The sequence below is a fragment of the Leguminivora glycinivorella genome, chromosome 14 (assembly GCF_023078275.1).
Source record: "Leguminivora glycinivorella isolate SPB_JAAS2020 chromosome 14, LegGlyc_1.1, whole genome shotgun sequence".
Classification (NCBI taxonomy): Eukaryota; Metazoa; Arthropoda; class Insecta; order Lepidoptera; family Tortricidae; genus Leguminivora; species Leguminivora glycinivorella.
In genome coordinates, this window is record NC_062984.1 from 14,919,566 (window position 1) to 14,946,442 (window position 26,877).

Below are 26,877 nucleotides of genomic sequence, written 5' to 3' on the forward strand. Positions count from 1 at the left end.
CTCAGCCTCTCGCTATCTTTAATCAATTCATACGCTTACCACAACCCACAACACAGTTAGATTATGCATGATACAAATATGATTAAATGCGTAGTTAACAGTATTATTATACCCACTTACTAAAAATAAGTACTATTTTTTTAAGTAGACATCTATAATGACAATAATTCCTGAAAACGATATGTATGTATTGTTTTGTTATTAATTTACAACATGTAACTGATTTTTCATGTTTAGCAATGTGCAGTAAATGTAACTGTGCTAATACACGGCCGTACGATACGAGGACCGCACCGCACCAAAGTCATCCCATTACATTACATAGTAACTTAATGGGATGCGAAAGAGTTATTCTTTGCTCGCTTTCACTTACAGGTGCGGTGAGGCCGTGTGTTAGCTACTTAATAGTGCTGAGGCCCCCCACAGACGGGAGACAAAACTTGTTTTGTCTCCGTCGTATTTGTATGAAAAGTTGCGTCGCCTCGTGTGCGCACCTTCATACTAGCCCATAGACCGAGCGACGGAGACAAAACAGTTTTGTCGCCCGTGTGCGCGGAGCCTAACGCATTATGCTAGGAACACACTACGCGGACGTCCGTCGTAAATCGACCGCGGACGGGAATCTGGACAATGGAAATACACATAAAGCTAGGAACACACTACGCGGACGTCCGTCGTAAATCGCCCGCGGACGGGAATCTGGACAATGGAAATACACATAACCGTGCAAACTATCGGTCGACGGACGCGGACGTGGCCTTGAGCGCACGGACGTCCGATCGAAATCTGGCTCTCTGGATGTTTTGTTCCGTGCACACTGATAGGTCGCGGTCGCGGTCGTTTTACGACGGACGTCCGCGTAGTATGTTCCTAGCTTAAGCCTCCCCACAGACGAGTCTTAATTTTCATAATCTTAAAAAAAACTTGTATGCAATCTGACAGTTCAAACTGACACTGACAAGACACTGACAGATTTGAACTGTCAGATTGCATACAAGTTTTTTTTAAGATTATGAATTTTTAAGACTGTCTGTGGGGAGCCTTAACAGTTGCAAAGTATATAGAGCCCTTGACTTTGTAAGGGCCCGCGCACACGGATGCAACAGTTGCACGGCGACATTTTTTGTCTCTGTCGTCACTCCTTGTACGCACGACAGAGACAAAAAATGTCGCCGTGCAACTGTTGCATCCGTGTGCGCGGAGCGTAAGCCCAAGTGACTTTCGAGTCTTTCGACTTCTCTTTCACACGCTTACAACAGTGCGAAAGTAAATAGGTCTGTGATGTGAAGCTCTGAAGTAAACATTTATAACATTCCATGATAACATTGCTATCCTTGATCACAGATTAGGCCCCGCGAACACGGAGGCAACAGTTGCTCGGCGATTTTCGTATTTGTATGAAAAGTTGCGTCGCCTCGTGTGCGCACTTTCATACTAAGCCATGGTCGCGACAAAAAAGTCGCCGGCAACAGTTGCCCGTGTGCGCGGGCCCTTACAGTTAAACCAGTTACTAGTTAGGTCAAAAAGTGTGTCCACATGAGAGGTCATTGTTTGGGCTGGTGTCCCTCTCGCACTTACTGACAATGTTAACATACTAGGAACATACTACGCGGACGTCCGTCGTAAAACGACCGCGACGCGACCTATCAGGCTCCCCACAGACAGTCTTAAAAATTCATAATCTTAAAAAAAACTTGTATGCAATCTGACAGTTCAGATCTGTCAGTGTCTTGTCAGTGTCAGTTTGAACTGTCAGATTGCATACAAGTTTTTTTTAAGATTATGAATTTTTAAGACTGTCTGTGGGGAGCCTCAGTGTGCACGGAACAAAACATCCAGAGGCTCCCCACAGACAGTCTTAAAAATTCATAATCTTAAAAAAAACTTGTATGCAATCTGACAGTTCAAATCTGTCAGTGTCTTGTCAGTGTCAGTTTGAACTGTCAGATTGCATACAAGTTTTTTTTAAGATTATGAAAATTAAGACTCGTCTGTGGGGAGGCAGAGAGCCAGATTTCGATCGGACGTCCGTGCGCTCAAGGCCACGTCCACGTCCGTCGACCGATAGTTTGCACGGTTATGTGTATTTCCATTATCCAGATTCCCGTCCGCGGTCGATTCACGACGGACGTCCGCGTAGTGTGTTCCTAGCTTTAAGCAAGGAACACACTACGCGGACGTCCGTCGTAAAACGACCGCGACCGCGACCTATCAGTGTGCACGGAACAAAACATCCAGAGAGCCAGATTTCGATCGGACGTCCGTGCGCTCAAGGCCACGTCCGCGTCCGTCGACCGATAGTTTGCACGGTTATGTGTATTTCCATTGCCCGCGTGAATCGACCGCGGACGGGAATCTGGACAATGAAGCTAGGAACACACTACGCGGACGTCCGTCGTAAATCGACCGCGGACGGCAATCTGGACAATGGAAATACATATAACCGTGCAAACTATCGGTCGACGGACGTGGACGTGGCCTTGAGCGCGTGGACGTCCGATCGAAATCTGGCTCGCCGGATGTTTTGTGACCGTGCACACTGATCGGTCGCGGTCGCGGTCGTTTTACGACGGACGTCCGCGTAGTGTGTTCCTAGCTTAACCGTGCAAACTATCGGTCGACGGACGCGGACGTGGCCTTGAGCGCACGGACGTCCGATCGAAATCTGGCTCTCTGGATGTTTTGTTCCGTGCACACTGATAGGTCGCGGTCGCGGTCGTTTTACGACGGACGTCCGCGTAGTGTGTTCCTAGCTTTATTCAGTGATATCATCACTGTCATACATTGGGGATACCAGTCAATTTTCAAAGTTACTACCAAATCTACTAATGCCCATTTGAACATATTTTTAATTATACAAATCTTTGATTTATTGGCATCAAAATAATTACATTATAATTATTTTCCAATTCTTTGAAATATATCGAAACCCTAGTTTGAATATAACACTAAAATAATATAAGAAGTTATAAAGTCAGGTAATATACAGATAAAAATACTACTACTATGGTAACACTGGTCACACGTGTGAGAGGGACACCAGCCCAAACAATGCCCTCTCATGTGGACCGTTTTCGCTAGTCTGATATGATCACCTTTCTATCTCTGTGATAAGGTTCAATTCAGTATGGCAAAAAATGTGATTCCACAATCTAGTTTAATAATTCTAAATCTATGTCCTTGATCAGCTATGCGCATGACATGTGATTGTGACTGTCAATCTGTCAATGTCATGTCAGTTCAGTTCAGTGATAATGTGATAGTGCACTCGCCACTCAACGATTTGCACGCTTACACTTTTTAGAATTTTATAGTTTAAGTTTTATTAAGTAATATGTATTAAAGATATGGAAGTAAAAAAAAGCACATTACACACCTCATCACTAAGACTGCCCTGAACAGCATTTAGAATATCAGGCATAAATCCGTACGACACCCGTGCATTTACTTTACTAATAAGAAATTTAAATGTAAGTAGAATAGATAGTATTCGCCTGCCGGTTTAGCTTCACTAAGGGTTAAATAATTATAATGGAAATTAATTTCTTTGGTTTAAAGTTAATTGGACTGAATACTTACACTGTGAAATTAATGGATAGGTACAGAGACAACCATGGACACGTTTTCTTTAGCAATCAGCCTAAAAGTTAATACCGATATTATATGTTCTTAATCTAAATAAAATACGTATAAATAAACACTTTATTTTTTTTTAGAAAAATGCCTTCAGACCAAGTCAAACTTTCACGATGGTATTTTGGAGGTTTGGCTTCAGCTGGAGCAGCAAGCATCACTCACCCGTTGGACTTGCTCAAAGTACAAATGCAAACACAGAAGGGAAAATCCGATTCCTTACTCAAACTCACGGCAAATGTTTTAAAGAAACAAGGTAAGATTCTTGAGTGTATTCTCTTATTTCTCAGCATATTGCTGAACATATGCCTCTTTCATGGATTTCCATTCTGTTCTATATGTGGCACTTCTGTGCCAGGTCGGCCCTGCCTCTGAGTTTATCAGTAAACATTAGTCCTATGGCTTGATGTCATGTCAGTCAAGAGAATTTAGAATTGATGTTTGTGCCCTAATATTAAGCCAGTGGGATGCTGTGAGCTTTGAAATAACTGTTAGGTTTTCAATTGAACCGTCTATATTTAACTAAACCAAGTCATACCTGCCTTGAAAGTGTTTTGAAAATGTTTAGCAAGAAACAAATTATTAGACAAATTTTCATGCATTTTTTTAAATTTAATAATTTAATTTAAACCCTTGTTATGACTAATCTTTGCTGAATATAAATAAAATAAATAAATAAATAAATAAATATTATAGGACATTCTTACACAGATTGACTGAGGCCCACGGTAAGCTCAAGAAGGCTTGTGTTGTGGGTACTCAGGCAACGATATATATAATATATAAATACTTATATACATAGAAAACATCCATGTATAAATAATATTCATCCATGTATAAATAGTATTTAAACATCAAAGTTAAATAATAAGCTTGGTGGCTCAAAATAGAAAGGTGCGAAAGGATCTTGTGGCGGCCCCAGCCTGTGCAACTATTTGGTGCCTTAGGACATTTAACAATGATATAATAAGGGTTTATCATTCTAAGCAACAAAGTGCTTTAAGATAATTATTTTTTTAGGTATTATGGGCCTATACTCCGGCATATCAGCCTCCATTACCCGCCAGCTTAGTTACTCCTCAGCCCGTTTCGGAATATATGAAGTTTCCAAGCAGTACTTTGCACCTAAAGATGTAAGTGATGTTGTATAATGAATGACTGTTTTCAATAACAAAGGTTCTCACAGTCCAGCTAGAAATTGAAGTGGCTACACTGTTGTGACATTCCTTTTAAATAAATATATGTAAGAAAACAAGCTGACACTACAATCCAAATTAACACTCTCATGCGCGGATCCAGGGGGAGGGGTCATGGGGGTCATGACCCCCCCAGCAGGCCTAGCACATGATGGCCGCGAGAGTATGTCGCCGCGAGATAGACTACCTGTCCTTATAGCATTAATACAATTAGACAAAGACGTGTCATCTATCTCGCGGCGACATACTCCCGCGGCCATCATGTGCTAGGCCTACTGGAGCCTAAGTTAGCCATACAAATAGACCACGTGACCCCCCCCCCCCTGAGGCCCCGGGCCTTTACCACGTGACCCCCCCTTGGGCACGAAGTCGAAGATGGATCCGCGCTTGAACACTCGTTAATTTCTAGAATTTCTTGTTGAACTGTAAAGCTTCATCTCTTAAGACTGATAAAATTAATCATTCTCATAGCTCATAAACATTTTGTTTTTCATCATTAATAATAAAAAAAAACTGTTTATTTGTATTTCCTCAAAGTAAATTCTTCTTTAGTCGTAAAGTAAATTACCTTCTGAATGTATAGAAGGTACCCCGCGTTTTTGTGACCTAGTGCCCCTAGAAACCCCATCTCAAAACCATTGCCAGGTTTCCTAGGATGTTTGGGCCTAAGAGGAAATATGGTCCTGGTCCTGTATACATGTGTATCATTCGATAAAAACACCTGTATTACACTAGCAGCATATGTGACGTTCTATAATAAAAGGTGCCACAATGTTATAATTATGCTTTACATAAGGGCGAAATTTGCTTGTAACGTTATACAAATAACGTATTAGACCATCTTTATGCTTAAGGGAAAATGTGTTATCTTTTGGTTGAAAATGCTACATATTTTATATCCTAATATCAGTGTATCTGATGGTCCCACACTAGCTGTTATAAATGTTATATAACATAGTGTGACAGGGACAGCGCCATGGCGCGCCGGATAGAGCACCATAATGTCTATATTTCTAGAAATGAAGAAATAACGCTTGTTACAGGGCAGTGCATTGCCTTTCTACATGTCTGCATTCCTAGCCGGTCTGGGTGGGCTGGCGGGAGGTCTCGTAGGAAATCCCGCGGATTTGGTCAACGTACGCATGCAAAATGACGTCAAGCTGCCTAAGGAACAGAGACGAAAGTAAGCAATTAATTCAAATTCTACTAAAATATTTGTCGTTTTAACTATCATCAAAACAAGTGGCTACACCAATTGAGCCTGCATCTCTATCTAGGTGTCTTATATTTGAACCGTATTTTGTACACGGCGCATGTTATTTTGCAAGCAGTATGCTCTCATTGTTTCTCTCGGAAGCATGATGGGAAAGCGGTTAGCCGATAAAGTTAGAAACATAGATATAAAGAAATGTACTAAAACAAAAGACATTACTACAACAATTAAAAAGTTAAAATGGCAATGGGCAGGTCACACAATAAGAGGGAAAGAAAAGTGGTCTAAAACGATAATGTACTGGTTCACTAAATACAAAAAGAGGAAACGTGGCAGGCCAAGAAGAAGATGGGAAGATGAGATAAAGCGTGCAGTAGGAAGTTCCTGGACTACAATAACAAAAGACAGAGACAAATGGAAGGAGTTAGGGGAGGCCTTTGCCTACAAAAGGCATACAGACAAAAACTAGGAAATATAATATATTATGAGTGTCAACAACAAAATGAAATGTAACAAAACGTCTGAAATAAAGGCTATTTTATTTATTTATTTTTATTATGCTCTCATTGTTTGATGCTACCGTTACTCGCATCGCATAATCACATACACAGTTAACTGGGATAAATAACTGACGGTGCTTCCGAAAGCATCCACAATCATGCATTTTTTTTCATGCGCTTCACTGTGTGCAAGCACTATCACACAATGCTAAATTGTTAATCAGCTTGAATCAGTACCTTATCATGCACAGGTTACATTCTTCCATAATAGGCTAGTTTCCTATACTTCAAATAAAATATTTTATGCAGTGCACGAAATAAAGCACCACATAATTCGAAGAAAATTATGTACACTAGTTATGTTTAAACATAATTTCTTTTAATAAGTCAAAGAAAAAGATATAAAGTAAATGAATTGACCGTGACGTCACTCCTCAGTATTTCATAGTAATTCCATATTAGCAAATCGTTTTGTCAGTTCTTAAAAAGAAGCTGATTTGACTAGTAGGAAACTAGCCTATTCTGGCGGTCTAGCTTATCTTGCGCATGAATCCATACATGTGCTAAACCGCCTAGAAAGATAAGTGCACTGGCTTTTACAAACTGAAAATATGAAACCACCCCACTTTGTTACAGTTACAAGAACGTGTTCCACGGTATGTATTCCGTGATCCGGAAAGAGGGAGTGATGCAGCTGTGGGCCGGGGCTAGCATGAACTGCAGTCGAGCAATTCTGATGACCATTGGGCAGCTGTCCTTCTACGACCAGATCAAAGCGTTGCTTCTCTCCACTCCGTACTTCGGGGACAATGTCGTCACTCATGTCACTTCGAGTCTCGCCGCCGTGAGTAAATTCCGTTACCATTAGACTTATATTGACCGGGATATAAACCGTGATTACCTTTTTGATTTTTATTGAGCTCCCGATATTTTAACGCAGTTTCATGCATCATTCAAAACTCTTAATTCCGTTACCGTTACATAATATACTCCTTCTGCTGGTTACTTAATCCGCGAGCCCATTCAGCGTGACTATTTGATTAGCGGTTATTTTGCACTAAATCTGTATTTGATGAATGAGTTAAGTGCATGGAGGCTCGTATTTATTAGATTTTTAGTTTTGACGAGTTATTTGGCAAGCTCTTATGTACGTAGTTAGTATGTTTTTACAATTACTACAATATTTATTTACTATTAGCTCTAGAAAGAAAATTTGGCGGGAGATTTTTGTAATTCATAAATAACTTGTATGAAAACTTTTTTCCTTTATTAATTATAATACAGTATCAAACTAGTTACATAAACTCTATTCCTACATTCGCATAAATTTTAGATAAGGAATGATAACGTAATCAGGTATCTGACATAAACAAGTTACATAAGTGTTATGTTTTCATTTCAGGGCGGTATAGCAACCACGCTAACTCAGCCAGTGGATGTTCTCAAGACTCGGGCAATGAACGCGAAGCACGGCGAAGTGAAGAGTCTGTTAGGCCTCGTAGCTAGCACGGCCAAGGAGGGCCCCATAGCGTTCTATAAAGGGTACATTCCAGCGTTTGCGCGACTCGCACCTCACACTATACTCACATTCGTGTTCTTAGAACAGCTTAGAATAAACTTTGGATTTGTCAAAGGGACAGCTTAATTAGTCAATGTTGATAAGTAGACAATTTTATGGTCTGGTCTGGGAAATCAGAATGGTTTGAAATCAACTGTGGACGAACACGTTACTATAGTTTAATAGGATATATAATTTTCAATGACACTAAGTATGTGCGAATATAAGAAAAGAGATTCGAAAGCGTCAGTGAACACTATGAAAACTGACTTGCAGATAGAATGCTGTGTCAGTTTGATGAATACTGGCTTAGATTCGAACTTCTCTTAGACATTACTGCAAAGATAACTATGTAGTTAGCGTTTGCTTAGGTATGTACCTACAGATAGCTAAATAAGCAGATGGATGTTTAACTCTTAGATGCAATGGTATCAAAAATGATACTATCGAAATGACACAACTAGATATCGGATTGACGTCAATATAAGACTAAAGAGAATACTTTATCGTGCCGTATCAAGTTTAAAATTGACATGGATATCAATTGTCCTCAAGTCATTTTGCGAGTGAAACCTATATACCATGCATCTAAGGGTTAAAGTTGTATTTATTATTCTGAATACCATGGAAACTTCCTAGACTACAGGCTGTTATTCCTAGATCTTGTAGACACATTTACAAGCAATTAGTGACAAGGAATTTAAAAATAATAGACTATATTTATTTGACGAACGAATCGAGAGTATTTGATCGATATAGATTTTATAGTGCAAACTAAAATAGAATTTCGTTAGTGCCTAGGTGACTAGGTGTCCCATATTTATTTATTCAGGATAATATTTAAATTTTATGTTACAACTTTGACTAGTCTTCCCTTATGTACCCATATTTGCTCAAAGTCAAACCAAATAACCTACAAATGTCATTCACAATTAGGTATATATGCTATTTTTTTTTATTTGATCATATACGGTGAAGTTATAAATTTTTAGTTTTTTAAGTTTCTTTATTTACATGAACATATATTGGGTAAAATTATAAAAAAAAAAAAAAAACATTATAAATTAGTTATAAATTGCCTGTAATATTATTTTATATACGTACCGTACACATACATACAATATGGTACTTAATTATATATACAGTCAGCAGTAGAAGAATAATCGAGCGAGATATGTCCGAGTAACTTGGTCCATAGAATATAATTAAATCGGACACTGTATGTTTAGTTTATAGTAGTCTTGCAAGTATTAATACCATCACAAATATTTATTAGATATCTATGTTATTTGCAGAGATCGGATTTTTGTGCGTCATCTCATACTAAAAGTCATTAAAATGACATAAGTCACTAAGAATGTCGCAAATCCGTCCGATCTCTGGTTATTTTATTTGATATAATCTTTAACTATGGATGATAGTACCTGCAAATCTATGTCGCAAATATCCTGCCTAACAATAATGAAAAAAAAAAAAACGAACAGTAGTCACTGTAAAAAAGAAGCTATACCGGTGTATATCGGGCTGGTTCTCACTATGGTACCTAACATAACAGAGTTATAGCTCTGTTTACAAGAGGAATTACCTACTAGGGTATGAACCCTTTATTTGTGATTAGCCCCAAACCTTTTGTATTCCACATTTACTTTCTCTAGCTGTGACAAGTTCGTCATTATCTGTAATTAATGACTTTAGACAGCATTTGTTTTTAGATACGTACTTAGGTACCTTACTTGGGTATCTATTCTTTGCCTAACATTCCTATAATAGGCAAATTAATCGAATATATTTACAAAGCTAACAATCAATTGTATTTTCAACTTTTCATGACTGTGTGTGTTTTATTTAAGCCTTAGTTGCATATGGTATCGAAAACGATAGTATCGAAATGACAGAAGTAGACATCAGAGATTGATGTTAATATCAAACTTTGTCACACTGTGTAACTAAGTTTAAAATTGACATAGATTTTAAGTCTTCTTAAGTCATTTTACAAATGAAACCTAAAATACGATACCATGCATCTAAGGGTTAATTTAGTAAAATGTGTGTTGTCGCAAAGTAAAACATGTACCTAATCACAAATACTAATTAATGATAGCTGTGCTCATGCACGTAGCATTGTAATAGTTTGACATGATAATTTACATTTTACTCATTTCTCTGATACAGATTGAAACCCAGTATGTAAACAAAATGACATCGTCATCGTAGAACTTGTATGTTTCCATGTCCTGTAAGAGTTACTTATAAACAATAACTCGGCCACTGGATAATTTCTGCTGAGTGGGCCCAACCCAGTATAATAGGTAGGTATATGTTTTTTATTCTCTCAGTTGCAAGTTACCAAACAAATTACAAAGATTAATATTAGCTGAATTAAAAAGCCACGAGTTTTATATGTCTTACATTATTTTAAGATCCGAGTTGAATATTTAGACTATTTTTATATTTTAAATATGGGTAATGGTGAGAAAAAAGTGGTTCAAGTTCATTCCTGCAGATATTTTTATATAAGTATTTTTTTTAATGTAAATTAATCATATAGGGAAAATGGTTTTATTTTATTTTTTATCATGTTGGTCACATGTTATACATACTTTTATTTTGGAGTTGTTTTATGAAAGCACTCTTATATAGTCTAAGAATATTCTAATTCCATTGTCTGTTAATGGTTGTTAACTTGTTACGAAAAACTTAAAAAGTTTAGCTGATATATGTTGAAATACATGTGTAATGATAAGAAAAGTATTTCATTTATTCCCTAAACACTTCAACCACAGTATAAGACCAGTCTAAAAAACATACACCGCGCGGTATGCACGAGTATGTGTGCGCGCCGTGTACGTACGCAAACATGTAAGCGAATGAGAATGAACGGGAATGGACATTCTGATCCGCTGGCCGCTGTACACATATGGCCAACGGTTCCACCAACCCCCTTGGCCAAGCGTGTAGAGGGCTACTTGGCCGTAAGTTAGCAGTTGGCGCTAGCGCTGGCCGGCCAACCGATTGGTGTCGGTTTTTTGTCCACACATCAAAGGATCTTGGCGCCAATGGCCAACATAGCCAACTGCGTTTACACGTTGGCGCTTCATTCAGTTTGTCGTCAGCCGTCAGAGAGGACAGTAGTGAAATATTTACGAAAATAACAAGTTTATCTATGCCAATAATAGTGTTGATTTTAGGAAATAAAATAACCTTGCAAATGTTTAATGTATTGCCTAAAAAACATAAATGTGCTTATCAAAAATATTCAAAAAATTGTTAATATTTCAAATAATTTAATTTTACTACGGGGTTATTATTTTGTAATCAAATTTTGCTGATAACGTTAATGACCTAGAATTTCCTAGCCTTTTTCATCCCACGTCCATCTTTCATGAAGAACCAATGCCAAGTGATTGGTTCGCCAATGTGTAAACAGCGGCTCTGATGGCCGCTGTACACATATGGCCAACGGTTCCACCAACCCTTTGTGAAACCCCTTGGCCAAGATAAGAGCCGCTGTTTACACATTGGCGAACCAATCACTTGGCATTGGCTCTTCATGAAAGATGGACGTGGAATGGAAAAGTCTAGGAAATTCTAGATCATAGACGTTGACAGAAAAATTTGATTAAAAAATAATAACCCCGTAGTAAAATTAAATTATTTGAAATATTAACAATTTTTTGAATATTATGATAAGAACATTTATCTTTTTTAGGAAATACATTAAACATTTGCAAGGTTATTTTATTTCCTAAAATCTACACTATTATTGACATAGATAAACTTATTATTTTCGTAAATATTTCACTACCGTCCTCTCTGACGGCTGACGACCAACTGACTGAATGAAGCGCCAACGTGTAAACGCAGTTGGCCATTGGCGCCAAGATCCTTTGATGTGTGGACAAAAAACCGACACCAATCGGTTGGCCGGCAAGCGCAAGCGCCAACTGCCAACTTACGGCCAAGGGGGTTGGTGGAACCGTTGGCCATGTGTGTACAGGGGCCATTATCTTGACCACCAAGGGTTGGTGGAACCGCCTGGCCACACGTGTACACAGCGGCCATTAAACATGTGTTGCGTAGTTAGGGTGCGCGCCCACGGGCATCAAAGTTGCTCGGCGACTTACGTATTTGTATGAAAAGTTGCGTCGCTTCGTGTGCGCACTTTCATACTAGCCCATGGTCGCGACAAAAAAGTCGCTTCGAAAAGTCGCCCGTGGGCGCACCCTCTTATTATATGTACACGGCGCGTATACATACATACCGCATGGCGTACGTTTGTTAGAAGAGTTATGATTGGCCTTATAGTGAGCTTCAAGTTAGGAACATAGGTACTACGCGGACGTCCGCGGTCGCGCGACCGCGACCGATCAGTGTGCACGGTCTTCGGGACGTGGCTTCGGCTGACCAAAACCTCCAGCGAGCCAGATTTCGATCGGACGTCCGTATGCTCAAGGCCACATCCACGACCGACGACCGATAGTTTGCACGGTTAAGTGTATATTCATTATCTAGAGCCGCGTCCGCGGTCGCGCGATGGCGGACGTCCGCGTAGTATGTTCCTAGCTTCAACCCTATCTAAGAATTGCAGTTGTCATTAGTATTCATAATAAGTAATAACAATGTACCTCCAACGGCACAAGGTTCATTTTTATTAGCTCAATAAAAAACTTATCGAAGTACAGCCAGCCAAAAAAGAGTAGAAATGGAACTAACTTTTTTCATCATAAATCATTGACTCAATAAACGCCACATGCAAAATGGTTTACATAGACGGTGGCGCCCTTATTAATTTCTTCTCTATTTTGCGAGGCTGTAAACATCCGACAGCTTTGATAAAATTAAACAATGAAAGATCCCGATAGGGAAGTTAATAAAACCACGTTTTAAGACACATCACATTATATTTAAAACGAGATTCATATTATTCTAAAGACATATTGTAACAACAATCGTTTCTCAACATAAAATCTGCATGTAGCTGTAGAAAATTATATATTGAGTGAGCAGACATTAATGTTACATATGACTATGACATATGACAATGACAACAAAATGTTAAGTACAAGGCGCTGCTTAGCTTTTAATACCACATATCAAACTATGTTATCTATAAAATACCTTGTGCATATAGGGGAAATTGCCAGTAACTGGCCCGTGTTCAATAACTGGCCACCCTATACTAAAAATAAATTCTCTTTACATATAAATAGAGGTCAATTTTACATAAAATTTATATTACTGCCTGGCTATTATGCCTCCAGTTTTATCACTTATCTACGTGGATAAAGCATCCGTCACGTTTTGGCAAGTATATCAGTGTGAAAGTGACAGATGTCTTATCCACGTTGATGTGATAAAATTACAAGTATGATAGCCCCGCTCAGCCGGCGTATTATGCTTCCAATTTTATCACTTATCTATGTGGATGAAGTATCCGTCACGCTTTGGCAAGTATGTCAGTGTGAGAGTGACAGACGTCTTATCCACGTGGATAAGTGAAAAAGTTCGAAGCATGATACGCCGGCTGACCACCTTTCAGTGCAAATTTTACATAATTGTGTAGGCAATGTAAGGTGAATAATACAATCTATCTATCTATCTAAAGTGGGGACACCCGAGCCTATCCAAAACTCGCACACCATTAGCCGGGTCCACACAGAGCGAGGCGCGTCGTGAGGCAATGTGTTCCTCCAATGTAGACGGGCCTCAGCCGTGGCAGGTTGCCCGCAGGTTCTACATAGCACGTTTGCTGCACGAAATTGCCTCACTCGGTGTGGACCCGGCTATTGAAACACACAGACAAATACACTATAGATAGTTTAGAAACAAGTGTTTTATATCATAGGTTCCAGTGTCATTCCACACACGACCGTATCTATATAATATGTGCATCTGCATTGGCACCTAAGGTACACGAAAATAATATAATTTTTTTTTCGAAGGCACCTTATCTAGTAACATCAACGACCTAGTATTTTAAAATTTCTAGCCTTTAGTGACCTATCAACAAAATATAAGTTAATGTATAATATAAAATGCCTATGGCATATAGACAAACAGGTGTACACAACGACATTCTATTCTAAGGGTTAATTTAATTCATCAATATTACCATGTAGCCTTAAAACTTGGCGACCAAGACAACGCTCGGTACATCTTAATTATAATTAGTTAGGTACTGTTTGACATTAAGTTTGAATAATAGTATCTTTCCAAGTCCGCAGTAAATTACCATTTCAGGAATTACAAAGTCATCAATTAATTTGACTGGTGTAAAATAATTTACATGTCAACTTTTAGAAACTAGGACACTAAGAATTTCGTACATCGACCAGCCGTTTCCTATACAGATCCACTCGTTACCGAGTACTGGCATTGGGTTCGGGGCACCAGTATAATAGGGATGACGACTAGATCGTCCGAAAATACTAAACACATATTTTTCGCTTTTTCTAATTAATGGAAAAATATAAAGATATAGAGATTATACAGCATCAAAGTTCCAGAGTGGGGGCTTGTGCAACGCCACTTCTAAGTAAAAATTGTACCTAGGCGTGACGTCACGCAAAACTTCAACGCACTGTACCGTCGTCATTTTTCGTTTACGAGAAAAAATAAAAAATACTGTCTAAAATTCTTTGGATAATCTAACTGACGGACTAATTAGTTTTTTTTAGTCGTCTCGCCTATCATTCGGGTGCCATAGGGATAGCAACATGCGGAGTCAATTTAAGAAATTCTTCATGCAGGATACTAACTAGACCTAGAACTTTTCCAAAAAACAAAAGACATAAAATGAAACATCGACAAACCTGTCTCCGACAATTAGCCGGGTCCACACTGACCGCACGCCTCGCGAGGCAATGCAATGCAATTGCAAGTGCCCTTCCTGTACTTGCGCACGTATGAAATAACCTGCGGTATGTGGTCGGTGGCGGCCGCCTAGCCGGAGGGCGGCGGCGCGCGCAGCACGCGGCAGCGGCCCGCGGGCTCCACGAGCAGGGCGGCGGCGCGCTGCACCCACGGCTCGCCGTCCACCTGCATCGCGCACGACCCGTCCAGCTCGATCTGCAACCAAATTTTATCACCATCAAGTTTTAATCGCGTACTCTTCTACTTTTTCCACGGGCATCTAATACTCATCGGGAGATTTGTAACAACACACGAGTCTCACGACACAAATAAAATAACCAACGTGTCGGTATATACAACTAGGGCACCAGTGGGCCTTGTGTCGTTTTTTCTTTCGTGTATGATATCTATTTCAATTTATAAAGTGTCGATATATGTTTTTCAAACATTTTACGTTATAACTCTTATAAGATTTATTAATTACTAGCTTTTGCCCGCGGCTTCGCTCGCGTTAGAAAGAGACAAAATGTAGCCTATGTCACTTTCCATCCCTTCAACTATCTCCACTTAAATATCACGTCTCCGTTTTGCCATGAAAGACGGACAAACAAACACACACGCTTTCCCATTTATAAACTATGGATGTGTCCTCGGTCGGCGAGACGTTCCACTTTGTCACTTCTCTTGTCATAAAGACGCTTTGACAGGTTATTAGTATAAAGATACAAACAAATCTCGTCCTTATGGCACACCTCGGACACTGGCGATGAAACATATGAAAGAGGCGCGTTCCGAGCACACAGTCTAAGCTCGTGTAGGTGAACGCGTACTATGCTTGTATGAGTGAGATATGACAGGTCGACTGTTCGCGTTTTTGACAGGCGGTAACTGTCAGGTAACCGAGAGGGGGTGGACGGCACTTTCAGCGGGGAGCGGCAGTGGCCATACTGTACGATCAGGGACCGGAACCGCTTACCATAACCGGGGTTTTTCATAGGCTTATTTTAGAAGTTGTTTTAAAAACCCCAACCATAATGGTAACCTTTTGTAAGGGTGACTGTTTGATAGGGTAAGCCTATCTGATACAGTTAACTTAAATAACCTCTAACGAAAACCAAAACCCAGTCTTAAAGGTTACCCTATCATTTTAATTATTAAACCGTTTAAGCAACTTTAATCTCTGCGCACATTGAAATTCAACTTATTATTGAATAACCATAGCGAGTACAAGCTCATACGTATCGTCTCTAAACAAGTTTATGTCGATTCAAATAACGTAGTTTTATGTCGATTCAAACAATATTGGACTTTAAAACCTTACACTAAAATTTAAAACATAACTGACCTGAATTATCATAGTGTGTTTTGGCATTGAATGCATTTGTAGCGCGCGCCGGGTCGTTCTATTGTTTATCTATCTTACCTGTGCGTTTCCGAACAATTCTAGTTTTAGCTTTTTAAAGATCAACCTTTTGTTTGGCCGTCGGACCATCTCAGCAAAGACGCTCTTACTCGAGAGCAAATTTTAGTAAAGAACTAACTAAAAAAAATATTGTGAAAGAACAAAGCAAATAATTATATCGATATCTTACGATTAGATAATTGAAAACATCTTCTCAATTGGGCTTTGTTAAAAATGTCAATATAGCTATTTATGCAACAAGTGCGGAAAGTAGGTGATTTCTGATGAGTGTCATATAAGCCGATACGAGTCGGAATTTCGGAAATCATCTTTGCGCACATGTTTCAAAGTTTTCAAACAATGCTTTACTTTGCATTGTGCGAGTAAATAAAAAAACATAATAAGACAAAATACTTTAGTAATTATTAAAATTAAAAGTTATGTTAGTACAATTTTCGAATTTGAAAGACATTGGTTTTATGGGACTTATAATAGTAAAGTTCAAAATAAAATAAAAAAATTGAAAATTAAAAAGCACTAGTGCGGAAAAGTATTACTTTCCACACGATTTATATGGGACTGATAGTGAAGTTAAAGTTAAGTTTAACTTCACTATCAGTCCCAGTCATTAGTTAAGTTAAAGTTAAAAGCAAAATAAAAAAAAATGTTAAAAGCACCAGTGAATATTGTGGAAAAGTACCTACTTCTTTCCGCACAATTTTGCTTCATAGAAAACGCACCTTTCGAGCACATACATTCTAATAGCTATTTTTATGGGACTAATAGTGAAGTTCAAAATTTAAAGAAAAATGAAAAGTAAAAAGCACTAGTGCGGAAAAATACTTTCCGCACGATTTTGCTTCATAGAAAACGCACTTTTCGAGCACATACAGTGCTATTTTTATGGGACTGATAGAGAAGTAACAAATTTAAAAAAAGTAAAAAGCACTAGTAGGGAAAAGTACTACTTTCCGCACGATTTTTCTGGGATAGACAGTAAAGTTCAAAATTAAAAAAAAATTAAAAGTAAAAAGCACTAGTGACTAGTGCGGAAAAGTAGGTACTACTATCCGCACAATTTTGCTTCATAGAATACGCACTTTTCGAGCACATCACTACATTGTAATAGCTATTTTTATGGGACTGATAGTGAAGTCCTAAATAAAATAAAAAATTAAAAGTAAAAAGTACCAGTGCCGAAAAGTACTCTACTTTCCGCACGATCTTACTTTATAGAAAACGCACTTTTGTAATAGCTATTTTTATGGAACTGATAGTGAAGTTCAAAATTAAAACTAAAAAACCGGCCAAGAGCGTGTCGGGCCACGCTCAGTGTAGGGTTCCGTAGTTTTCCGTATTTTTCTCAAAAACTACTGAACCTATCAAGTTCAAAACAATTTTCCTAGAAAGTCTTTATAAAGTTCTACTTTTGTGATTTTTTTCATATTTTTTAAACATATGGTTCAAAAGTTAGAGGGGGGGGACGCACTTTTTTTCCTTTAGGAGCAATTATTTCCGAAAATATTAATATTATCAAAAAACGATCTCAGTAAACCCTTATTCATTTTTAAATACCTATCCAACAATATATCACACGTTGGGGTTGGAATGAAAAAAAATATCAGCCTCCACTTTACATATAGGGAGGGGAACCCTAATAAAACATTTTTTTCAATTTTTTATTTTTGCACTTTGTTGGCGTGATTGATATACATATTGGTACCAAATTTCAGCTTTCTAGTGCTTACGGTTACTGAGATTATCCGCGGACGGACGGACGGACGGACGGACGGACGGACGGACGGACGGACGGACGGACGGACGGACGGACGGACGGACGGACAGACAGACATGGCGAAACTATAAGGGTTCCTAGTTGACTACGGAACCCTAAAAACACTAGTGCGGAAAAGTACTACTTTCCGCACGATTTTCCGGGGACGGACAGTGAAGTTTAAAATGTAAAAAAAAAAGAAAAATAAAAAGCACTAGTGTGGAAAAGTATTACTTTCCGCACGATTTTGTTTCATAGGAAACGCACTTCTCGAGCACACATACATTATAATAGCTATTTTTATGAGACTCATAGCGAAGTTCATAATAAAAAAAAATTAAAGTAAAAAGCACTAGTTTGAAAAAGTACTACTTTCCACACGATTTTTCTGGGACGTATAGTGAAGTTCAAAATTTAAAAACATTTGAAAAGTAAAAAGCGCTAGTGCGGAAAAGTACCTACTACTTTCCGCACAATGTTGCTACATATAAATCGCACTTTCCGAGCACATACATTATAATAGCTATTTTTACGGGACTGATAGCGAAGTTCATAATTAAAAAAAAAAAAGTAAAAAACCCTAGTGCGAAAATGTACAACTTTCCGAACGATTTTTCCGGGACGGATGGTGGCCTTCAAAATTTAAATAAAATTGGAATGTAAAAAACACTAGTGCGGAAAAGTACTACTTTCCGCATGATTTTGTTTTATAGAAAACGCACTTTTCGAGCACATACATTGTTATAGCTATTTTTATGGGAGTGATAGTGAAGTTCAAAATTTAAAGTAAAAAGAACTAGTATGGAAAAGTACTACTTTAAAAGTACCTACTACTTGCTGCACGATTTTGCTTCGTAAAAAACGTACTTTTCGATCACATGCATTGTAAACGCACTTTTTGAGCACATGCATTGTTATAGTTATTTTTATGAGACTGATAGTGAAGTTCAAAATAAATAAAAATTAAAACTAAAAAACCGGCCAAGAGCGTGTCGGGCCACGCTCAGTGTAGGGTTCCGTAGTTTTCCGTATTTTTCTCAAAAACTACTGAACCTATCAAGTTCAAAACAATTTTCCTAGAAAGTTTTTATAAAGTTCTACATTTGTGATTTTTTTCATATTTTTTAAACATATGGTTCAAAAGTTAGAGGGGGGGGGGGAAGCATTTTTTTTTCCTTTAGGAGCGATTATTTCCAAAAATATTAATATTATCAAAAAACGATCTTAGTAAACCCTTATTCATTTTTAAATACCTATCTAAAAATATATCATACGTTGGGGTTGGAATAAAAAAAAAATTCAGCCCCCACTTTACATGTAGGGGGGGTACCCCAATAAAACATTTTTTTCCATTTTTTATTTTTGAACTTTGTTGGCGTGATTAATATACATATTGGTACCAAATTTCAGCTGTCTAGTGCTAACGGTTACTGAGATTATCCGCGGACGGACGGACGGACGGACGGACGGACAGACAGACATGGCGAAACTATAAGGGTTCCTAGTTGACTACGGAACCCTAAAAGTAGGTACAAAACCTTGCTTGCTGTAAAAACCTACTTCATTTTATTCCCTTATAATATACTGATGAGTACGAGTAGGTCAATAATTGTACTATCAAATACATAAACTAAATGACGTACATGTCAAATGGTAATAACTACGCAAATTCGAGTGCATGCGTCTGAGACAAGCTCTATCTATAGCAAACCAGTTTCAATGTAGAAAGACAACAAGGAACGGATAAAGCTTACCATAACTCAATGAAAACAGGTTTTAAAAACCCTATCGCGATAGGGTTTCGGAGTTAACTTAGTTAGTAGTTATGGTAACCTCAAAGTAACAGATTCAATAAGCTTACCGTTTTAAAAGGTTACCTTTAAAAAAGCTTACCGTTTTATTTAGTAAGAAAATTGATTGGGTAAGCAAATTGATGAAGTTAAGCCTAAAAAGGGGTTTTCCGGTCCCTGTGTACGATAGTACCCTTTATTATACTGTGCTTATGGTATGCGTCAAATTGGTATGTTTTGTCGGCCACGAGCACAAAAGTCGATGACATCTACATCTAATACTACACCCTCCGTATTCGAAACGACGAGGTAAGCCGCAAGCTGTAAGACAACTACTGTTAAAATCCCCGCAATATTTTTTTTTGGTAGGTGTAGAAATTCTAACCTGAAAGATTGCAAGAAATATGCTACTTGCCTTTATTTGAGAAGCCTGTGCGAAGCGATAGGGCTCCGCTAATCCGCACTGCAGCCGCGCTATGTGGAACGATGATGATATTCCAACAACCTGTATAAAAAAAAATCAGTTAAAATACCAATTCAGTTAATAATATTTCAGTTAATAATTGGTAAATCGTAGGATCAAAGCTGCAGTCCTCACGATACAGGCTAGACCTAGTGTGAGGGCTACTGTTTGTTCTAAGAAGCTCTTGTATATTTCTATTGTTTGTTTTTCTATTATTAACTTAGGCTTTATGTAATGCAGATTTGGAAAATAAATGTATTGTATTATTGTATTGTATTGTAATACTATAAAGTCTATAAATGAATAAGATATTGCTTGTAGATATTGTGTAAGTATAATCCTAAAACTTACCTCAATTTTTCCGTCGCAAATACTTTGTTCTTCCACGTCTCCTTCCTCATTTCCCATATCTGCAAAGTTGCAAACAAATTATAAAATATTACATTCAAATATGTACATTTCTTAGGTACAAATTCAAAGTCAAATTTATTCAACTCTTCAACCAGGAGGATAAAGCTAGTCTCACTCCAGGATTTCACGCCGGCGCCCTAAAAAGGAATGTCGAGCACCACGAGTGCCTGTAAAGCGGTCGAGGGATCTGGTCGCTGCTCTAGACTCTAAAGAATAATATTCTTTATACCGAGTAGTGGATAGTATATTAGACATTACATATTACATTATATACTATTCGGTATAAAATTCTGCACTAAACAATATAATGTGAGTCGCACCACAGTTGCACGCCGGCGCCCCAAGAAGGAATATTGGTAGTGCACCAGTGGCTGTATGGGCAGTAGTCTAGTCACCGGCATAAATAAGTGATGATTTCTGTACCTTTACCTTGTCACTTTAAATCGTCTGACAATTTCGCATGACATTTTAAACAAGACGTTAATGTGAGAAGGTATAGAAACCATCACATATTTATGTTGGTGACTGTACCCACTACTCGGTATAATATTCTGCACTACATAATTATTATAACGTGAGTCTTACTCCAGAGCTGCACGCCGGCGCCCCAAGAAGGAATATTGAGCAATACCAGTGCCTGTATGGGCGGTAGAGGGATGGGTTCGCTCTCTTCTAATCGCACGCGCAGTCGCTGTTCCAGGCCGTCGCATCTGCTGTCTATGGCGCGCCCAGCACCCATTAAGACGTAAGCCATCTGTGGAAAAAGAGGACATATTGAGAGTAGAGAATGAGAATAAGTTAGACATATATGCGTGGAGTACTCATATCGTACATATAACGAGGTCGTACATAACCAAATAGTTGTCCTATTTTACTAAGTTACTCTCACATGGCGACCCTGCCTTGATCAGCATATTCCTATGTTCGTAGCCTTCGTAGATAATAGGTATTGTATGACATACTTAAATAGTTGAGCATCCAGTTGCGTACCTGTAGAGGAACTGCGAGCGCGCGCGGCGTGAGTCTAGCGCAACCTGCGCGTCCACACCAATGCTCGCGATGTACGCGAACATGTTCGTAGCCTTCGTTGACAATAGATGTTGTATTGTATGGTATACTTACATAGTTGAGCATCCGGTTGCCGTATCTGTAGAGGAACTGCGAGCGCGCGCGGTGGAAGTCGAGCGCGACTTGCGCGTCCACACCGATGCTCGCGTAGTTGTACGCGTACATGACTCGTTCGCGGCCTCGGCTGCGTAAGCGTCCGCGTTTGGGCTTTATTGTGATCTTCCATCTGTGAAGGAGAAAAACTTCTTAGGCATGTTTATTTAAACGCGATACTAGCGCTACGTAAACGCTCAATAGCAAGGCGTGATTAGTTTAGGAGGACAATATCTTATTTCAGTATTTATATTATAGGTACCTACAAATTCAAATTTAACCTCCAGTTGTACTTGTCGCAGGTTTGTTTGCACGGCAGCAGAAACTACGCCACTCAAGCGTAACATCGTGAGGCGGAGTGACTACTTAGACGCTATTAGCGGCATCTAGCGGTCATCGGTGTCGATACACTCTCTATGAAGATCTAGGACGTAGAACGGAACACATAATTATCTACTTTTAAAATTAGTTACCGGTCTAGGAGCTGTTCCTCGGCGCGCTGTACGTCGCTGATGATAGCCTGCGCGTCTAAATGCGAGGCGAGACCGGCGCCCCAGCCCAACACGCGAGATAGATCATTGCCAGTGCCCATTGGCAATATGGCCACTGATGCCTGAAATAAAATTATACTTATACATTGAACAATTTCTTCCTCTCTTCATCTTTGCTTTACTGCATTGTGGTACAATATTAGTCGCGGTGCACCCGAAGCGTTCCTGGCCGTTGCCGCTCCCATTTGCAGTAAAATTACAGGAAGTATCGCGCGGTGTCAACCGCGACAACCGCACCAACCCTCCCCCCTCCTGTTACACGATCGACCACCACCGTACTCTTCATCAACCGTGCCGTCTAACGCGATACTGTCTAATTTCGCATCGCCCCCGGCCACGAAAACGGCGGCATTTACCGCCGCACCCCTTCCCTATATGTAGGTATCAAGATACTATGATAGTCTTTCCTACCTTAACGTGTGGTGCCGCGTGCAGCACGTTAAGCGCCCAGGCCACGGTGCCGTCGCCGCCGGCCACTAGAACTCGCGCTCGTGGCGGCATCCACCGCACCACACTCTCGGGTGCTGTCTCCGCCATGTCCACCACCTGATTTAGTATAATTCGTAATTCATTTGTCTATACTTCAGACTACTTAAGAACTAATTTCTATTTTGTGTTTCTGAGTTACCCTTACCATCTGATTGTATATCGGGTGTAAATGGATTAGTCGGAATAGTACCTATAGTTTTATATAAAGATTAATTTTAAGATTAAGAAGACGAGAGAATATTTGGTTCCTTATATTTCGTGACCTATATTGCTAATTAATATTTATTATCGAGGAGTAATGAGCTAATGAGCCAAGAAAGCAATTACAATAAGGCCTAATTTGCATTATAATAATTGCTGGTGCAAAAGTACTGTAACTATAAACAAACTTCATACAGACCAGGCAAAAATAAACTATTACTGCCATAAAGACTTTGACAAATTAAAGTGAAAGTCAATTTATTTGATCTTTACAACACCAGTCTATCAGGTCACCCACTTGACCCAAGATGATTTGCATTTTACCTACACTATGCAAATGCTTTCATGAATTTTAATTTTCAATCATGTGCCTTCAATGTTGTGGACTGACTTTGACATTATTTTAATTGTTTTAATGTAAATACAACTAATACCTGAATCGGATTCAATAGCCCTCTAAAAAGTGATAGCACTTCATCACTTCTGTTGCTTCCAGATTTACGGTTAGCTGCAATTACAATATGTGTCAGTTTTAATCAAAGCTTTAAACATGAATATGTGTTACATAAACCATCAAAACCATGCACAATACTTTGACGACCGGTCTGGCTCAGTCGGTAGTGACCCTGCCTGCTGAGCCGCGGTCCCAGGTTCGAATCCCGGTAAGGGCATTTATTTGTGTGATGAGCACAGATATTTGTTCCTGAGTCATGGATGTTTTCTATGTATATAAGTATGTATTTATCTATTTAAGTATGTATATCGTCGCTTAGCACCTATAGTACAAGCTTTGCTTAGTTTGGGGCTAAGTTGATCTGTGTAAGATGTCCCCCAATATTTATTTATTTATTTATTTATTTATAATAATATGATTAGATTACCTATATTAAATTACAATATGCAAAAAAATATAGAACAGTTTTTGCAAGCCATATGTCTGCAAACAATGCCTTGCTAAGAAATAAAAAAAGTGATCCAATTTTTTTTATTTTTTATTTCTTTTTATTAGTTTTCTTTGTATGTGTGGCGTTACAATATCAATAGTCTATTATCTAAAGACTTGGCCCTTCACAGGGATCACTAATACCAAGAAGCACAACAAGAATGATAAGTGCATACCAAAAATGAAGAGTGGCTCCCAATCTGACGTTTCAGGAGGCTTTATAGCAGTTACTTTTCCATTTTCAACTTGCACACAAGCTGGTGGTATCACTATTTTACGATACTTCTGGAAGTCACATTGCTGGAAAAATAAGCAATCAATTAGATATTAATATCTTTAATAAATAAAAACCTTATACAAAAAATAAACAAAATTAAATAAATCATGCAGTTACAATTGTGTTGCTTAACTTCAAACTCGGGTAAATCCATTCTGCTTTAAGGTTGATTTTATGTACATAAAATATATACAATCTGAAAAAGAATCAAGCTTATAGAATGGATTTACCCGAGTTTGAAGTTAAATGAGCAACACAATTAGGGAGTTTTAAATAACTACATGGCACCCATAATTTTATTTTGCTAAGGAAAGTTAGCCATATTTTCAATTAGATATAATAATAAATTGAACAAAAAATAAAAATAAATATATTAATTAAATAATACATTTCTTAATTATTTAATAAATATTATTTGTTGAAAAATTCTATGTGACAAATAAAATTTTACTTTGGTTACTTCCAGTAACAGATTGTACATTGGAGTGGCACAAGGACAGATTTTCCCAAATGCGAACTTAATGAGAATATTTCTATATTCTAATGCAACATATAAATAAACAAATGTTGTATAGATTCAAACCTCAGAGTCATTGAATGCACTGTCATGGCACAACTTTGTCCTTTGGCACCAGCAGCAATAATATTTGCGGATGGTGTCATCATTGCTGTCTGAATGTTCTCCCCTGCTATTACCAACTGCAAACATACTTTATATATTACAAAAAACAGCACTATTTATGTATTTTTATAATTATTTTATTTCTATACCTAGTTTTGTTTTACTCTTCTCATAAAAAGCTTTTTGTTTTAATGTAATAATGCTTTACCACAAAAATAGCTAACTAAACACTAGTTTCATGCTCTAATACCATTACAAAATGATACTGTTCACTTACTATGAACCCAATGATGGTGAAACTGTTTGTCAACTGGCCAAGTAAATTGTTTACATCTAAACTTTTTATCAACAACGCGGCGGCATCTCTTGCACGCGCTAACGCCGCAGCACTCGCAGAAGAGCCCTACTAGGGGCAGCATCAACTTACCACACACCGTGCACTACAACATTTAAACAAAACAAAGTCAAGTGAACAAACTTCAACAAATAAACATGTAGAAAATATTGTGTGAAACTTGTATCTCTTACATAAATATTATATGGAATGGATTTGTTACATTGTATACTTCTCCACGTATGACCACGAGACCTATATTTGGTTTGTAAGTAATTATTATCGCCAAAAAGAGCGTGAAGTATTCGGTAAACCAAGTAACTCAAGAATAAACCACCAATTAAAAAATAATGATTGAATATAACGTCATTTAAAATATGAAACGTTTCCATAACAACGTTTGTTTATATTTTACGCGAACGTACATAAGATTTATAATTAAATTTTGGGAAAGAAAGCCCGAAAATCAATCAATCACAAAAGTAACGACATGAAAATATCGTATCGGTCGATGCGTGTTTCTTTTCTAGCTATACCAGAAAATTATTCAGGTGTTTAAATTTAAACCTTATTTCGTTGCAGTTAATAACACTATTCATTGGCAGAAACATCCTAAATATAAAACTCGTAACGATATTAGATGCTACTGAACGTAGCTCCATTTGACAGCTAAAACACTGTTCCAGACATGGTTTTAAACTTCTCTTCACCGTTCCTTTTGGAGGATTTTTGGGTGGCGCGTAGTTTAAAAGTTTCAGATGTCAACTTCCACAAAAGCTATTAAAATGAGGTGAATTTAACCTAAATAATTGATATTTTACTACGATGTTTTTAAAATTTAACATCAAGGCATAACCATATAGATGTTTAATGTCTATATTTGAGCATACGAAATTCTGAGAGGTATTCAAATTATTAATCACAAGGTAAGTGATTCACTGATATTATTAAAAAGTGTAGCAATACGACTGAGCAATACCTTAATTTTAAAACTTGAATTATTATTAAACTGATTAGCCTAAAAATATGTATGCAATTAAGTCCTATACTATGTAGTTAATAATAAAGTGTAGACATTTTATTATTAAACACAAATCAATGTCAACAAATAAAAGAAAATATCTACATGCACAACTGTAGTTTATGTTGACGATCCTGAAAATAGGTCATAACTGTTGATTAAATGTGAGAAGTCTTATAATATTTACTTATTTAAAAAAATCAACAAATTCTTTATAGGGTATCTTTTCTATACATAGTCATTCAAGATGTATGTAGAATATTATACTTCAGCATAACAATTTGCAATTCTCACATTGAATCCTAAATGCAATAACTACTTTATAGCAAAGACATTGCATATGTGTATATAAGTATAAAAATAAAAATAAAAAATAAAAATCATTTATTTCGGACCACAAAATCCATACAAGGTTAATACTTACACCTATACATATGTGTAAATGTTCAATTTTTATTTGTGTATCAATAAATGTTTCCTTATTCA

The 26,877-nt window shown here is 37.9% G+C and overlaps 2 protein-coding genes across 6 annotated transcripts in view; one reads left to right on the forward strand and one right to left on the reverse strand.

Annotated features, from left to right (window-relative positions):
• LOC125233446 (mitochondrial dicarboxylate carrier) overlaps positions 1 to 9,081 on the forward strand; it is a 35,816-nt gene extending 26,735 nt beyond the window's left edge. For 3 of the 4 annotated variants that reach the window (XM_048139474.1, XM_048139477.1, XM_048139475.1), the window contains exons 2-6: positions 3,717 to 3,889; positions 4,654 to 4,766; positions 5,873 to 6,012; positions 7,179 to 7,386; positions 7,945 to 9,081. In XM_048139474.1, coding sequence (XP_047995431.1) covers positions 3,721 to 3,889; positions 4,654 to 4,766; positions 5,873 to 6,012; positions 7,179 to 7,386; positions 7,945 to 8,187 — 873 coding nt within the window. In that variant the 5' untranslated portion in view covers positions 3,717 to 3,720 and the 3' untranslated portion in view covers positions 8,188 to 9,081. Of the gene's footprint in view, positions 1 to 3,263; positions 3,471 to 3,716; positions 3,890 to 4,653; positions 4,767 to 5,872; positions 6,013 to 7,178; positions 7,387 to 7,944 lie in introns of those variants that run through there. The other variant, XM_048139476.1, reaches the window with a different exon arrangement.
• Positions 9,082 to 12,987: 3,906 nt separating this feature from the next.
• LOC125233407 (diacylglycerol kinase epsilon) lies at positions 12,988 to 26,681 on the reverse strand. Of its 2 annotated transcripts, XM_048139420.1 has the most exons (12): positions 25,565 to 26,681; positions 25,314 to 25,476; positions 24,998 to 25,113; positions 24,314 to 24,437; positions 23,629 to 23,702; positions 22,916 to 23,050; positions 22,427 to 22,566; positions 21,915 to 22,086; positions 21,378 to 21,546; positions 20,733 to 20,791; positions 20,334 to 20,423; positions 12,988 to 15,168 (listed from the first exon to the last, which is right to left on the reverse strand). In XM_048139420.1, exons 1-12 carry the CDS (start codon positions 25,760 to 25,762, stop codon positions 15,043 to 15,045), a joined length of 1,566 nt encoding a protein of 521 aa, XP_047995377.1. In that variant the 5' UTR covers positions 25,763 to 26,681; the 3' UTR covers positions 12,988 to 15,042. The 2 variants fall into 2 exon arrangements, with proteins under 2 accessions (XP_047995377.1, XP_047995378.1); XM_048139421.1 differs by having other exon boundaries at positions 25,314 to 25,692.
• Positions 26,682 to 26,877: the final 196 nt, after the last annotated feature.